We start from the raw sequence: 17,294 nt of genomic DNA on the forward strand, positions 1-17,294 counted from the left end.
TGACAAAATTGAAGGAAATTTGTTAACATTTAATAAATTAACCGGGCGAGTTCCACGAGCTATCCTACCTTTTATCGCAACAACAGATTCATTGTGCCCATATCAAATGAGCACACAAAAAGGTGGGTGGGTCAATCATATACCAGAATTAATGGTGTAGAAGAGAAACTACTCCCGTAGTGATCCTACACTTCCAGAGATCATTGTGCTCGCTAGTGAACTTCACTGTCGTTATTCCGACAGATCGAGTCTCTGGCATGGCAGCTTACCTGGGTTGTGGAGGGGGAATGGATTTGGCCATACCAACCCAGACGACAATACCCACTGCAAGAATTACCCAGCCGAGTATGTCATACTTTAGGTCACTGTCCTTCTTGGGAGTCTGTAATTTTGACAGAAGAATATTTAACATCCTTGCATAATCTCCAAGACTTAAGTTCTATCGAGCGTGAAGCATAAAGAAATTACAGAATTGGTGTAGCTGGTTAAACACTGAAAAGGAGTAAAACACTTTATCTCATCTTTTCACTTTATAATGGGTATGCAAATAACACTAGCCTTATCTTTGGGATGTTAGCAGATAAACAAGTTCATGTAGGTATCAACAAAACAATGCATAACTTGATCTTAAAATAAGAAGATACTTGATAATTAAGTGATCCTTTGTTTATCTGTGCAAAAAATAAGCAACTGATAGGAGTTAATTCTCCTCAGGATTCAGTTTCGATATTAGTTATTCCACCATTCCCCATCCTCCCCAGCTTTGGCACCATTCTCATCAACAACTCCTTCCTGATTGTTCCTCTTTAATTGGGTTCCAATTGGATTTTTACACCCCCTCCTCGTGCAGTCAGTCTCAGCATTTTTTTTAAAAAAAATTGTTACCATACTGTTGTAACAGTAACAGCAAAAAAAATCAACCAAGAAAAAAAATAAAAAAAAAAGTGAGAAAAAAAGAACCGAGAAAAAAAAAATAAGCAAAAAAAGTAAAAATAAAATTGTGGTGTTCCCATTACGTTGCCATGATGAACACTTATGACAACACTGAAAATCTTATCACTTCCATCTTGTTAATTTCAATCGCATACTCCAAAGCATCATCATCGTTAGCTCATCACAATGGCAATGACCATCATGCATTAACTTGCTAAATTTGTCCATCAACTTCCTCAATTGCAAACAATATATTGACACAATCAAGAGCCAACAAAATTCATAGAAAGATTTAATTGTGCTTTTGCATTTTAATTTATAAGAAAACAATCGTCTCTTCTAGATTCAACAAAGAGAGCTGATTAAGTATCTCCATCCACTAGTCCAATTCAAGACTCGAGCAACTTCAACATAATGAATCTCGCATCATCTGAGTATAAATGCAATTCCTCTTCCCAAAATTGAATTTTGTTTATTTAGTTGGTAATTTTAAATTACTCACATTTAATTAGTTTTTCTCACAAATTCATGCATATTAGCATCTTGTTCATAAAAATCTAATATCATCATATTTTTCCAATTTAATTTAGACATCATTTATAAAAAAATATATTTCCCTTTTAGTTTAATCATCATCCATCAAAAAATATATTTCCTATTTAGTTTAGTTATCATCCATCAAATAGAATTTTTCCTATTTTATTTAATCATCATCCATCAAATAAAATATTTCCTATTTTATTTAATCATCTTCCATCAAAGATAATATCATCATCAATTTAGTTACTCTACTTGTATGTTAGCATATCATATTCTCCTACATTTTTTTTAATTTATCATATTATTTTATTTTATAATCATCATTACTTGTCCATATTTGAATTAACTTATGAGAGAAAACAACATACTTACCACTAAATATATATGATTTAGATTTTAGGAACATCTGCTCTGTGAACAATGAACTTAAGGATTATAATGGTTATTCTTTATATACTACTAAATTAAGGAATGGGTCACAATCATATCATCCCATGCCTAAATAAGAACCTCATTATTTTTTTTGAACCATGTGTTAGGATAGATGGCCCTACGTTTGATGGAACTACAGAACCAAATGTATTTCTTGATTGGTTAGACATTGAAAATTATTTTGACCAACATAATTTTTTACCTCCATTGAACGAGTAAGATTTGTCAAATTCACACTTAGTGAACTCGCTAAAATTTATTAGCGATACGTTCAAAGTATTAGAGACCAAGACAGACAAGAACCCATCACATATTGGCATGAAATGAAAAGACAATTAATGAAAAGATGTCCCACTAAACGTTAAGAGACGATTGTCTAACAAATATGTAAAAACAAAACAGTCATCTTCAAGTGAATTGAACTTTAAGACATCACTCAAAAACCTTAATTCTCTTACGATCCATGAGCTTGCCGCTAAAATATAAGAAATGTGTTCGAATAAACCTCTTTACAACTGAACCTTAGAGAAATCGTCTAAAAATATTTTACAGAAGTCCTCTAGTGATATTTTGGATAAGCCTTTTAATGATGAAATTTTAGAAGAACCTCTTATTAACTTGACTTCTTTGGAGTCCAATCAGCATGACTTTGAGTAACATAATATACTACATTCGTGTAATCTAAAGAAGCCCAAAGAAACTAAACACAATAAACATCATGATTTAGTAATAGAAGATGACAATTTAAAAATTTACAATCACTTGGTATGATTCCTTCCATATTTACTTATATCTTTAATGTTTGTCAACCAATTTAATTAAATACCTTATTTTCTTCTATCTATCAAACCAAGAACTCTACTTTGCATATTAGAAATATATCTACTGATAAGATGATGGAAATTGTACTAAGATTTCAACAAAAACAACAATAACCAAGCCTTATCCCACTAGGTGGAGTCGGCTATATGAATCATTTTACGTCATTGGACTCCATCCCCTACTATATCATTATCTATACTTAAATAATTTTTATCTTACTTTATTGTTGCTAACCAAGTCTTTTTTTGTCTTAGTTTCACATCGTCTAATAGGAGTATTTATTGATCGTCTAAGTACATGTTCGTACCATCTTAAACGTGTCTCTGGGAGTTTTCCCGCAATAGATGCAACTCGGACTCTCTCTAATGCTCTCATTTATTATTCTGCCCATTCTTGTATGTCCACACATCCACTTTAACATCCTCATCTCAACTTTCATCTTCTGCTCATGTGCTCAAGTCATAATCTAACATTCAACGTCATATAACATAGCAGATCTAACTATTGTTTTATAGAATTTCCCTTTAAATTTTAAAAGTACTTTACTATCATATAAAACACCCGACGTTCTCCTTCATTTCAACCATCCTACTTGTATTCTATATAAGACATCTCTTTCAATCCCTCCATTGTCTTGCAAAAATGATCAATAAATACTTAAAGCTCTCAATTTTAGATAATTCGTCATCTCCTATCTTAACAATTATCTCATTACGTCTAATATTACTAAACTTAAATTTAATATATTCTATCTTTATTCTATTAAATCTAAAATCTTTCACTTCTAGTGTTTCCCATCGAGATTCTAGTTTAGCATTTACTTCTTCACATATCTCATTTACCAAAATAATATTATCTGCAAACAACATGCACCACAATATTATATCTTGAATATGTCCAATAAATTTGTCCATAACTAGTGCAAAAAAATAGAAACTTAGAACTGATCCTTAATGTAACCCTATCTTTATTAGAAATGTTTCAATTAATTCGCTTAAAGTCTTCACTCTAGTTGTTACATCCTCATACATATCTTTAATTAATTCAATATATGTTACACTAATACTTCTCTTTTCTAAAATTCTCTATATAATTTCTCTTGGAACTCTATCATAAATTTTTTAAAGTCAATGAATACCATGTGTAAATCTTGTTTTTGCTCCCAATACGTTTCAGTTAGAAGATGTATAACTTTTATTGTTGACCTTCCAAACATGAACCCAAATTGATTGTCGATCACCATAGTCTCCTTCCTTAATCTTTTTTCTATTACTTTTTCTCAAAATTTCATAATATGACTCATTAGTTTAAACCCCTATAGTTTGTACAAGTTTGTACATCTCTCTTATTCTTTTATAAGGGAACAGAGTACATCTCTCTTATTCTTTTATTATCCTCCATTGATAAGGCATTTTTTCGTTTTCAATATCATATTAAATAATTTTATAAGTCATTCAATACCTTATTTCCCTAGGCACTTCTATATCTCTATCGGAATATCATTTGGGCCAACGACTTTTCCATTGCATTACATTTAAAACTTGTTCTACTTCTAAAGTTTGAATTTTACGATAAAAATTTAAATTTCTATATTCATTTGACCAACTTAAATAACCTAAGTCAAGTTAGTCACCTAAATCTTCATTAAAAAGTAGATGAAAATATCTCTTCCACTACTCTTTTATTTCTCCATCATTACTAGTACTCTATTGCATTCATCTTTAATACATCTTATTTGGATAAGATCTTTTGTTTCCTTTCTCTAACTTTAGCTATTCTATAAATGTCTTTTTTCTCTTCTTTTGTATCAATTTTCAATGTAACAGTTCAAAAATTTTCATTCTTAACTTCATTCACTGATTTCTTAGCCTCTTAGTTATTGTATATGTTTTTAAGTTTTCCTCATTCTTACAAATACATAATTCCTTGTACATTGTTCATTTTTCCTTCACTTTCTTCTATACTTTCTCATTTCACTATCAAGATTCCTTACTTGATGGTGCATACCCCTTTGACTCACCAAGTACACTCTTAGTTATTATTTTCAATTTTGATACTATCTTATCCCATGCCGTATTAGAGTCACCATATATTTCACCTAATGCTTATACTACTACCTTCTCCTTAAATATATTTTGCTTCCTATTCTTTAACTTTCACCACTTAATTTTAGGAATCGTGTATATTTTTCTTCTATTTATACTATATATGAGGCATATATCCAACACTAGTAACTTATGTTGGATAGTTAAGCTTTCTTTAGAGATGACCTTACAATCTTTCCAAATATTTCTATCCCTCTTCCTAACTATAAGAAAGTCAATTTACAATTGATTATTCTCACTTTTGAACGTGATCAAGTATTCTTTTCTTTTGTTAAAAAATATATTATCTAGTATAAAATCATATGCTATTACAAAATCCAATATAGTTTTCCCTTCATTTCTTGTTCCATACTCATAACTCTCATGCATCCTCTCATATTGCTCATTTTTTACTCTAACATGCTTATTTAGATCGTCTCCTATAATACTTCATCTAGGTCATCCCAAAACCTTAATTTGGTATTTTCATCTAATCCTACTTGAGGTGCATATATACTAATTATATTCATAGTTTCTTTCTCCACTATTATCTTTAGAACTATAATTCTATCCCCTTTCTAACTACTACAACTTCATCCTTTAACAAAATATTTACAATAATACTCACTTCATTTCTTGTTTTACTCTTTCCTATGTACCATAACTTAAAACTCGAATTCTCAATCATCTTTGCCTTCTCGCCTACCAATTTGTCTCTTGTACACACAAAATACTAATTCTTTTCCTAATCATCATCTCTACTACCTCCATTACTTTACCAATAAGAGTTTCTATGTTCCATGTTCCAAATCATAGACTATTAGTTTTCCTATAATATTTATTCTTATCCAACCTGTGGTGTGAGAACTCTTGTATATTTAACACCACCCAAGTTCTTATGAAAAAGTAGCGATCATCGTCGATACGTTACAGTTGAACCCTACAACATGAACTCTTACGTATTTATCACCATCCGAGTTATGGAGATGTAGCAGTCCTTGCTGAGATGTTACAGTTGGATTTGCAACACGTCCTTCCGGAAAACAACTTATTATTAGCACAATAGTTTAATGGATTCATTTATTGAATATCTGCCTTAATTTAACGTTGGCTGGTAACATAACGCAACCCTGCTCCTTTATCAGGGCTTGGGACCAACCATGATTATAAAATATTTAATGGCATGCTAAATTTTCATATTGCATTTATTAATTTCAATTTCTTCGTCACATCTACATTAGAAGTATTCATACCATGCATATCTTCTTTATTTGATTATATTGTGAGAAAAAAAAAATTATTACAATGCTCGTTAATTTAACTTTTCAACTTATTTAAACAGAAATTCAATTTTTAAATTAGAGGATATACAAATTTGCTTAAAGAAATTCAAGCATTCATCTTCATATGTTGATTTTGTTATAGATTTTGTGGAATTATCCTTATCATTATTGCTTTCACACAACATGATTTCAATGAAAGCATGAATGTTATTCTCGTCATATAATAGAGATATTTTCTTATTTGTTGAAAATGATGACCAAAAAAGAATATTTCAAAGTCAAAGTGCAAAAAGAAATAAAGTGCATCAATTTCTTTCTCATTAGAAAGGACATCCAAAGAAGAAAATTAATGAAGAAATATTGCTAAACAGAATTATTGATGTAATTATTCCTTATGTTTAGAAATGAAGATCTAAGAAGAGAAGTCGACAACTCATCAAGAGGAGAGTTTTTCTCAGTGGAACAGAATAATGCAAACAAGGAAAAAGAATAATACAAACAAGGAAACAAATATCGCAAGAAAGAATAAATTGAAGATAAATTTCAGATTGGTTCATCGGTAATAAAAGAAAAGAAATTGAAAAACTTCAAGAACAAAAAATATTCAAAATTAGCACATATGCACTACATGGAATTAAATTGGAAAATATTTAAGATTGGTGCATCGCTAACAAATTACTTAAGAGAAATGTTAATGCTTAAATGTGGACTTTAAATCTTGTAATTCCTTCTAGTTCTTAATTTAAGATAAAATCTTCAAGAACAAAAAATATTCAAAATTAGCACATATGCACTACATGGAATTAAATTGGAAAATTTAAGATTGGCTCATCGCTAACAAAGTACTTAAGAGAAATGTTAATGCTTAAATGTGGACTTTAAATCTTGTAATTCCTTCTAGTTCTTAATTTAAGATAATAATTCATGCACGTCTTTCTAGATTATCCACTTTACAAATATATGCTCAATTGTTTCAGCTTCCAGTTTCAAGTTGGTCATTCTGACACTTGCATTATGAGTCATGATTTTTACCCCTGGTATGTGTTTGGTAAGTGTATAGCTTATTTTTTTACTCTGGCATTTCTATATATAAAGTGTGTCAAGCAAAGCTTGCCTTTCTCTAGGCTGAGCTTAGATGGCATGTGACACCCCTTCTCTACCTACCTCCACTTTTCCACCTCTTCCCTTCCTCTATTTGTTTGCATCCCACCCCTGCTGCAGCACCATATGGCTCCTCTCACCCAATGCGATGCATGGCAAGTCAGTCCCTCCAATACTCTCCTGTCTTCTTCAGTTGGGCCTTTTTTTCTGCTTTAATAGTTTATGCTAGCACACCTCACTGCAGCATCTCCTCATCCTTTCTAGTGCTTGTTTTTCCTTAGCATCTATAACCTTTAGACAAAATACCAATATCATCTTCCTTCAGTAGGATCCTGATCCACAAAAATACTTCTACTCACCAGAAAGAAAACATAGGACGTAAGAAACCACCCAACCACTGAACTCAGGTCTAAACGTCTTGTCTCTCTATTCATCCACCCACAAGTAGTATTTGTAACTTAAATACCAAGCGGTTGGAATCGATTGACACTCAGTGTCCACATAAAGGCAAATCAAACTTAGACACACCCTTGGGTGGTGCATTGCTTCAGGCAAAGACACAGAAAAAATTGCAATTCACAGCACCAAAATTCAGATTTCAAAGCCAAAGTTGCAATCTAGCCACACTAAGAAAGAAGAATCAAGAAAGCAAAAACATCTTTCCTATTGCCTCAAGTTGCAAACTCGAATCTATTGTCAAGTCTCTCTACCAAGTCTCATACTAAAGAGAAGGTAACTACTCTCTTCCAGTGTTTTCTTTTCTCCTCTTAAGAGTAGAGATGAGATCATTACTTTTCTCTCTCTAAGATAATCTCTCAAGGAGCAAATAAAACTGGAATGCTGGTCCTAGAGTCATAGATAGCCAAAGTTGAGACGCAAAAGGGTTGAGAGTTGAGTTAGGCCTAGACATGCAAAGTGAAAAGACTAAACCTATATATATAAAGCTTAACCTTTTTTCTCATTAGGCTAAATTGTGACCTGTAAGTGACATGAGGTGCCTTAACTAACCACATGGGCAACTCAACATGCAAAGACTAGGCTAGGAGGTCGTCAAAAAGTTACCATCACATTCGCATACATTAGCATCTGGATGTAAATGTAAAATTACTAATGATATGTTCTTCCATATAGCTCAATGGGGGATAAGAATCATGTAGCAAACCCCATATACTTGGGGCAATCACAGCTTCATGATGATGATAATCTCACTAGAAGTAACGAAATTTACTCGTTCTTTTTCAATATTTTATGATTTAGGAATAGTCTTACCCTCATATGCAACCCCACAACTTTAGGAGCAATCTTACCCTCATAGGCAACCCCACAACTTTTTTTGCTGCATTTTTTGCAAATATCAATTTGCAACAGTATTATTGTTTTAGATCACCATATTAGGCAAGAAACTTATATTCTTCCAAAGATTAAATTCTTCATATTTCTTCATCCAATGTCTCAGTGAGCTCTTTCAATCTCTTTTTTGTAACAAATTGAGTATGATTGATGTCTATGGGATAGCTTGAGAGGGAGTATTAGATTAGTTCTATTCCTACTAGTTATTTGTTCTCAACCTCTCTATCTGTAGAAGGATTTATTCAACATTAAAGCATTCAAAAACCTACATTTAATTTTTGGATAGTCGATAATACAGCAGAATAAGGGGAAAATACTAGAAAAAAGGTTAGCCATTGATACTAAGCAGAGAACTCAAATATAATTGATTTTCAATTAAATAAAAGACTGGCATGTGAAATGGTGCAACATTCTAGATTATAGCAGAACACTACCTTTGTAGTTGAAGCAGAGGTTGTTCCTTGTGAAGCTGGCTGACTCACCATCTGCTTCTGGAGCTCTTCATGCAATTCTGGTGCCTGAAGATATTTACAGTTTATAATAGGTTTAAATAACTGCAGCAAAATGAAATAGAAATTGGCTAATCCACAAAGGAAAGGACACTGACTCAAGCTAAAAGTGATTAATTAAACTTCCTATTTAGTGATACATTTGCAGCTAGTTCCTGTTCCTGTTAAAAACAACAGTAATCATCATCTAGTGTTGTCTATCCTAACTATGAAGAAGGGCTTACAATATTCATATCCTTCCCTTAAACTCTATGTAAAGCAATATCACTAATAATATTATTTTTTTATTACATTAGTTAATGGTATGCTTGGCCTCCCTCTACATCTTACACTTATTCTAGACACAACTCTTCTAACTATACAATCTATTAGTCATCTTTGACCATTTTCATACCATCTCAACCAATTTTCTCACATTTGTAGATGTCATCTAAAGGAGCGAGACATATCCTTAGCATGCACAACAATAATCAAAATTCGAGATGTGCCAGCTCAGTCAAGCACCAATTAATCAACAACTCCCAGTATAATAGCATCCATTTGATGAGGTCCATGAGGATATCATCAACTCATCCAACGAAGGTACACTACAAAAAAGAGTTGAAAATTATCTTGAACATCTAATGCCTAACCTCAGGAGTAGAAAGATTTTAATTGGTGCCAAAAGAGACTCCATTGCTAAATGATGCAAGCTTACTCCAGTCACATTCAAGTTGTATCAGTTTCTCCCTCATAGGCATCCTAAATGATATTTATGCCTGGAATCAGACAAAACTCGAGTTGATATGTTTCACTACAAACAACTCAAGTACCAAAATGTCAACTAGAAAAAGTCGAACACTGATTTTAATTTGGAAAATCACAAATTCTCATGGTTGTCATATACTTTGTAGTCCAATTTAAGCAATGACCTCAATTACCATATAAATGAGAACACGTAAGCAGAAAAAAATAGCCATGGAAAATGGCCTTAAATTTCCAACAGTAATAATGCAAAAGCATTTTTAGGCTCTATCTATGAATAAATAGATTAATCAAAGTAGAACAATTCAAAAAGTACTAGAGAAAATTCATTGATGCCCCATACTTAAGAATTAAATCATGGATCCAATTTGATTTGAATTCAGTAAACAGATTAGACTGCCATTGGTTGGGCGGATGATTGAAGTTTCTGTGAAGGTGATCTTTTGGAAGAAAATGAAGGAAACTGACCAGAGAAAATAAATATTTTTTTCCAAAATTCATGTTCAAATGCTTTTGAAATGTAATAAGAAAATGTTCTGCAAACACAGGAACTCATCCATGACATGTCAAAAAAAAAGAGTGAGGAGAAAGTGAAGAAGAAGATTAAATGAATTCAATTAAAGTTCTAATTAATTAAAATATTGTTCTGTGGCAATAGGCACTCATTCCTCTACTACAGCAACATGTGAAACATGTTCGAGAAGGCAAACACTTCAGAGACATCAGCAATAAGAAACCCTGCGAGGCACTAACCACAATTACCAAGTTTCCCAGTCTAAGGCAACCACAGAGCCTCCACAAGTTGTTTGAGGCAATGATGAAGCTTTTGTGAGTTGTTTGAGATGACAACAAAGCTTCAATAATAACCTGTTTGAGACAACAAAGCTTCCACAACCTGTCTAAGATGACAAAGCCCCTCAAGGCTTCTACGAGCTGGCCAAGACAATGAAGTCACTCAGCTATAGACTGCAAAGATGATGGCCACTACAACACGTGAGGCAACAATATGAAGAGGTTAGGTCATTAGGGATTTTAATTCTTTCTTTTCTTCTCTCCAATTCCTTCCTCTTCGTGTCTTAGTGTCTTTGGCATCATGTGTTGGCACTATCGACACTACAAACACAGCACGGAAACATCTTATCCTGGACAGGATTTAAACCCAGCTTGAAACAAGATTTCAAATCTTGGTTCCAATGGAACAAAATCCAAAATCCCTAGTCTTAATCTTGAACAGTGGATAAAAATGAATTATTCAATTGATATATGGACATCCAAATAACCATAATTTGATATACTTTTCTATGTTAGAGCATGCTTCCTTTTTCCATACTAATATTTTTTAGTGTGTCCCAATTAAGAAACAAGTTTGGTAAGTTTGAGTTGGTTCTAGTAAGAAAAAATTAAATTGTATTATGTTAATCAAAAGAGAACCATTATATATGGACTCTAGTGTAACCTAATAAGTATCTCGTGGTACTAAATATGCATTTATAACTATTAACTCATACACTCCCCCACAAGCTATAGTTATTGATGAACTTCCAACTTGTTGCATGAAATAGAAAGTCCCATAATAGAAACAAAAACCAATAAAGCAATCAAAAATATAATGAAGACACAGTGCTGATACAGAATTTGAGAAAATTTCTGGCTAAATTGATTTTACTTAAGAAGAGTAAGCATTGTCTTCTTTACTTGCATTGAATATCCCATGGAATACTTAAGGACAGGAATGGGATTAGGGCAGGTAGGGCATACTTCCAATTCCCATTCCTACCCCAACTAGGACATGACTTCCAATATTTCATGGAATACTTAAGGAGAGTTTAGGTGATAGAAACAAAAAATTGTCTCAAGTTAAGGTAATAAGACCAACCCTACCTACACATACATTGCATGAACCTTCTATGTCTTTTGCTTTAAAGAATATGAACAATTGATAATCACTTTTGACTAAAATTTGAGCATAAAGTCTATGCCTATGAAACAAATAAAATGTCCATTAGGTAAACTAAATGGCTAGTAGCCTAGTAGGATATCCTAATCTAGATAAGAATCAAGAAGGTTCAGTAGGAGTTAGAAGAGTAGAGTGTTGAGCATATCTGGTCCTCCAATTGACAACATAAACAGTGCAGTATGGGCACCTAATTGCTACAGGAATAAGATGACAATGATGAGAAATAAAAAAAGACTTATAATAGAGATTTTCATTGTGTGTGATTGCATAGAATTAGCACTAAATAACTTCTTTAAGAACGAGGAAAGATTCATTACTCATTAAAATGTATGGATATGATCACACTGCCCAAACCATTAATCTGTGACAATTAAGCCAGAACTAGACAATGCACACAAAAAACCCATTATGAATAGACTAGTCAAACCATTCAGTAAACCAAAGAACTTCTATATTCTGAACTTTTTTGGAAATGAGCATAAGAGTGTACCTTGGCTGATAATTCCAGGGATTTAAGATATAGCTCATTTCCAGGATCCTACAATAATGTGAATTCTCATTGCAGCAAAAGACAAACAAATAGCAAGAAGAACTGGACGTCTGTGCATGAAAAGTGTTACCAGCTGCACAGCCTCACGAAAGCATTGAGCTGCCTTCTCAAAACAAACTGCAGCAGCCTGTTGATCAGGCGTGTAGAACCCATGAGAAGTATGGGCGTTTCCCATGCACCACAAGGTGTCGTGCTTGCTAGGATTTAACACCAAGGCTTCCTGCAGTTTTGATATAGCATCTGCCACAGAAATCCAAAAGCGGAGCTCAGGTGACTTTTTTTTTTTTACCTATTTTTCACGTTACCAATAAAGTTTGCGAAAACCATTCTATAAATTCACATTGAAATCTTCGTTACAGACCTTGAACCATCTTTACGCAATCGTTCCCACTCTGGAACGTGGATAGTTCAAGAAGCGCTCCTCCCCACCTCGTGAGATTCTGAAAACAAAAAAAAAACAAAGAACCCCAAAAAAAGTTAGCAATGAACGAACAGAATGAATGCATAAAGAGGGCCTAAACGGACAAAATCAGTGGAACAAACATCGGCATCGAGGGGGTTCTTGGCGTAGCCGGCCTCCGCGGCATTGCGGGCATGCTCGAAGAAGACGAGACGCTCGAAATCATTCTGCTGCAGATCCATGGATATCGCCCCTGTCCGACCCCCGCTCCGACTCGCTTCGCTTGGGTGAGGAATTAGGGTTCTGAAGGACTAACACGATGCTTCGTTGAGGGGTGGCGGCGGCGTAGTTGGTCGCGAGTCAGCACCATTCAACTCCACCCAGTTAACTGCACATAAAAGAATTTTAATAAATAAAATATTTTAAAAATCAACCTTTAAATATATATAAATTATTTTAGATTTATCTTATAAAATAAATGAATTAAAAGGGAAATCATCGATTTTCAAAATTAATTTGATCGAAATCTCTACACTTGAATTATAAAAAATAAAAAAAAAAACTAAATCTAATTCTCTTATACTGCTAAATATTTATATTAAATTAATTAGATCGATTACATATTCATGTCTATCATGAAGTAGTTAATTATTATTTTAAATGCATTTAAATTGTATCTGAATTGTAAAACAAAAGTTATCTTTTGCTTCTAAATTCATAACTTCTACCTCACAAATGTAAACTTTTTTTTTTCCTCACATATAGTAGTAAAGTGGTTCCCGGGGCAATGGTGCAACGGTAGGAAATCGATTGTGAGTGGCAAATTCTATTCGATCTGAAGCTACGGTGTATTTGTAGTTAATTTTATTTCAAAATAACGCAATCAAAGGATTAGGCATCTTTGTATGCGCTTTTGATTTCTTGGTGGTCATGAGAAACTTCTACCTCACAAATGTAAAGATTTCTTTTTTTTTTTATAGTAGTAAAGTGCACAATCCTTCTGTCAAATTACTCAAAATTTTCATTAACAAATGTAACAATAATCAAAGAAAATAAAATATGAAGACGCAGCTAGCCTTTGTAATTGTAGGCCCTTAGATATTGCTTCGTTGGAGCACTTATATTATTGAAAAAAAAATTTAATATCTCTAGTCAATTAGAAACGTGATCTAGTCGATTAGACTAGCATAAATAAGCATTGCATGTCAACAGTTAAAATTTTAATCAACTTTAATAAATCTTCAGTTTAGTTAATTGGAACCGAATTTAGTTAATTGGACCCCACTACAATTCAAATAGAAGCGTTTTATTTTCTTTTAATAGAGAATTTTCGATCGACTCTCGAGTCGACTGAACACTCCAATCAATTGAAGTCCACCTCTAATTGACTAGGTCTATATGGTAGGTAAGCTCATGCAAACTCCTTTGTCAACTCTGTGTTAGATTTTCAACTATTAAATATCTAATTAATTACCTCCACGAATTGGCTCAGATAGTTTCTGCATGTAAGTTGTCACAATACAATCTATGGGTCGATTTTCAACGAGTGTGGAATGTCCCGTTGATTGTCTCACCCCCTCATGCAATTGGCCACTGGGACAGGGTGAAATCTCTTGTAATTTACCTCCCTTCCAAATTGTTTAGGACAGCACTAGAGGACCCCCTGAGGTGAGGGTATCATCATTTGTCACAATTTACTCACTTAGACTTTTTTAATATTATTTATCCAATGAGCCTTGAACTACTTGACATATTACTCAACTATCAAACATATTGATCAAATATTAAAATTTAATCCAAAACTAATCAACCTATTTATTAAATAGGGGTTCAATTGTACAAACAATCTTTATTTTTTTAGATGTTTAATAATATATTTAAGATATACTTGTTTATTACCCCAACTTTCTACATTCTTTAACAAAGTATAAATCAAGATTTTTTAATTTAAATCCTTTATTATCTCCCTTTCCCTTTCCCTTTGACATACATCAAAGACTCCAAATTTCATCAAAACATGAGTGAAGATTCCCTACTTTCCATTCTGTATGTCTTTCGATAATTTGTCCAAAACTTACCTTGAGCTTAACATTTTAATAAGGTGGATACCTCTCCCTTGTTCCAACCTCCTCTTCTTAACTTCTTTCCTTAATCTAGGAAGTTCTTCTCCCCATATGAAACACATCTCCCAACTTGGATTCCTTCCGGTTCGATAGTCGTTCATATGTTTTTCCCGATTTACCCTGGTGGTTGGAAACCTTGAGCTTAACATTTTAATAAGGTGGACCTCCTTTAAAGCATCTTTCTCCTTAACTTATTGGTATTTAAAACCTTCTCTTCTTCAAGAACTAAGGACCTCCCCTTAATTATTGCACCAATAAATTTCTAAAATTTTTAGTTAGAAAATTCCAACATTCATATTGCCCCCAAAATCTTCATCCACTCCTTTTAAATACTCCCTTTTAGTTTTCACTGAGAGACTCTCCTTTTGAATGTTTATCCAAACATTTCAAAGTCAGGTATAGTTGACTATTATGGAATAAACATAGACAATTGAATAATTTATGGGGTTTGATCATTTTTCATTTTTATTTTTTTATTTTCTAGAAATTATTATTTATTTTGTGTTTTTCAATCTCATTATCTGGAAAATGAGAAGTCATTTTCTGTAGAGAATGAAAAATGCGGCTGACAATTAGAAAACACGAAAACGCGCTATGCTACACGTCCAACTCCAAATTTCTCCCCGACAAACCTCATCGCTCCTTTTCGATTTTCCCGCAAGCAAGCCGATGTCGCAGCAGAGGCCGTCAAAGGATCGCGATGAAGGCAAACGAGCTCTCCATCCTCGCCTTCTCCCCCAGCGGAAAGCCCTTCTCCTTCGGCCACCCCTCCGTCGACTCCGTGCTCTCCCGCTTCCTCTTCGCGACGCCTGCTCCCCCTCAGCACCACCCCCTCGCTGGGGCCCTGGTTTGGGCGCTCGGTCGGCAGGAGTTGCAGCTCGCGGAGCGGCTCGAGGCGGAGAGGAGGAGGAAGGCGGCGATTTTTCGGGCGTGGGGCTCGGTGCCCGACCTGTTGGATGCCAACGTCGAGGCGCTCTGGTTGCCTGAGCTCAGCCTGTGCAGAGCGCGCTAGAGCGGGTGCAAGCGGAGGTGGCTGGCAAGGCGGAGCAACTGGCCATCGAGGCTTTGCAACCTATCGAGCGTGGCGATCAACGCAGCTGCCTTTCTCGCCGTCGACGCCGCCACGATGGCGGCTCCAAATTTGTTGGATTTTAGATGTGCACCTTAAGGCTATGACTTCTAGTATTGTATCACTTAATCTCGATTGTGTTTTGTAATAATTTGATAGTTTCTATATTTCAAAGTCACTTGTAGTTTTTTTTAATAATTCAAAGTGTTCGAATTTCGCTTAATTAATATTAAAGATAGATGACTCTTGGTTCGTCATCAAATAAATTAGGAGCATTGAGATGAATTAACATGATGAAATGGAAGTTAATGGCATGGGGCAAGAGTTGGTCATAGACGATGATAATCCACTTTCTTGAAGACACAAAAAAGCATTAGAAACACTACTCTTCTGATGTATAATTTTAGTTGCATGTTATGCGGTGCATAAATTCATACATCGACATTATGTAATAAAAGATATTATATTGCATATTAGAAGGTTAGATTTTGCCTGATTTTTTCTTTTCCATGAATAAGATGATAAAAAAATATTATTTTATTTATAATTTTTCATATTAACAAATCAAACGTATTTTTTAATTTTTTTCTAGAAAATAGAAAAATAGTATATGATACCAAATACATTTTCTGTTTTCTAAAAATTAGATTAAAAAATAAAAAATAAATAAAAAAAAGAAAATAGAAAAAAAATTTCAAACCAAACACCCCCTTAGTTTCTAAATCAATCAATACTATTTTCTTATCTCAATAGTATAAATTCATAAATGCATAAGTAATTTTATAATTTAAAAAATTATAAAAACATTACTTATGTTAATATTTCTCAATGAAAAATAATTTTCTAAAAAATAGTCATTATTTTTATAAAATTAAAAATCATTGAAAAGTACAATATTTTACTCTAACTAACTTTATATCAATATTATCAATGATGACTTCTATTAATAAATAAATTACACTAAGATTTTTAAAAGCTATTTTAAAACCATTTTTTCAAAATAATTTTTAATCATGCTTTGGGTTGAGTGCTTGTACATTAATTTTTCTCATGATTGATCAACCCTTAGTCCATGTGAATCAATGCACATATTATCACTTGAATTCAGATCATCATCCTAAAAAAAAAATGATAAATCTCAGTCAGTCTCATGAACTCAATCCCTGAGGATGGTCCGGTCCTACAAAAGTTTCCCATCGACCACCAGGGTAAATCGGGAAGCGCATACGGCGGTCAATCCAGATGCCCAACATCATTTGATTGCGTTCCCCATTTGGAGGAAAATTCCTGTAAATACGTCGTAGCTGGGGATCAAACCGTGAGTCCCTGGGTCACAATCTGAATATCCTATCGTTGCACCATTGCACCATTGCCTCGGGGACTCAGATCATCATCCT

General features: G+C 33.6%; 1 protein-coding gene and 1 pseudogene across 1 annotated transcript; one reads left to right on the forward strand and one right to left on the reverse strand.

Moving 5' to 3' along the window:
• Positions 1 to 13,053, reverse strand: LOC141843172 (mitochondrial import receptor subunit TOM20-like). The gene is made up of 6 exons (XM_074731211.1): positions 12,849 to 13,053; positions 12,667 to 12,745; positions 12,376 to 12,545; positions 12,246 to 12,293; positions 8,980 to 9,063; positions 1 to 382 (listed from the first exon to the last, which is right to left on the reverse strand). The coding sequence occupies exons 1-6, from the start codon at positions 12,945 to 12,947 to the stop codon at positions 266 to 268; spliced, it is 597 nt and encodes a 198-aa protein (XP_074587312.1). The 5' UTR covers positions 12,948 to 13,053; the 3' UTR covers positions 1 to 265.
• A 2,475-nt stretch (positions 13,054 to 15,528) lies between these two features.
• On the forward strand, positions 15,529 to 16,011 carry LOC141842877 (uncharacterized; annotated as a pseudogene).
• Positions 16,012 to 17,294: the final 1,283 nt, after the last annotated feature.

The sequence above is a fragment of the Curcuma longa genome, chromosome 12 (assembly GCF_044706935.1).
Source record: "Curcuma longa cultivar G26 ecotype Majalengka, Jawa Barat chromosome 12, ITB_CL_G26_1.1, whole genome shotgun sequence".
NCBI classification, from domain to species: Eukaryota; Viridiplantae; Streptophyta; class Magnoliopsida; order Zingiberales; family Zingiberaceae; genus Curcuma; species Curcuma longa.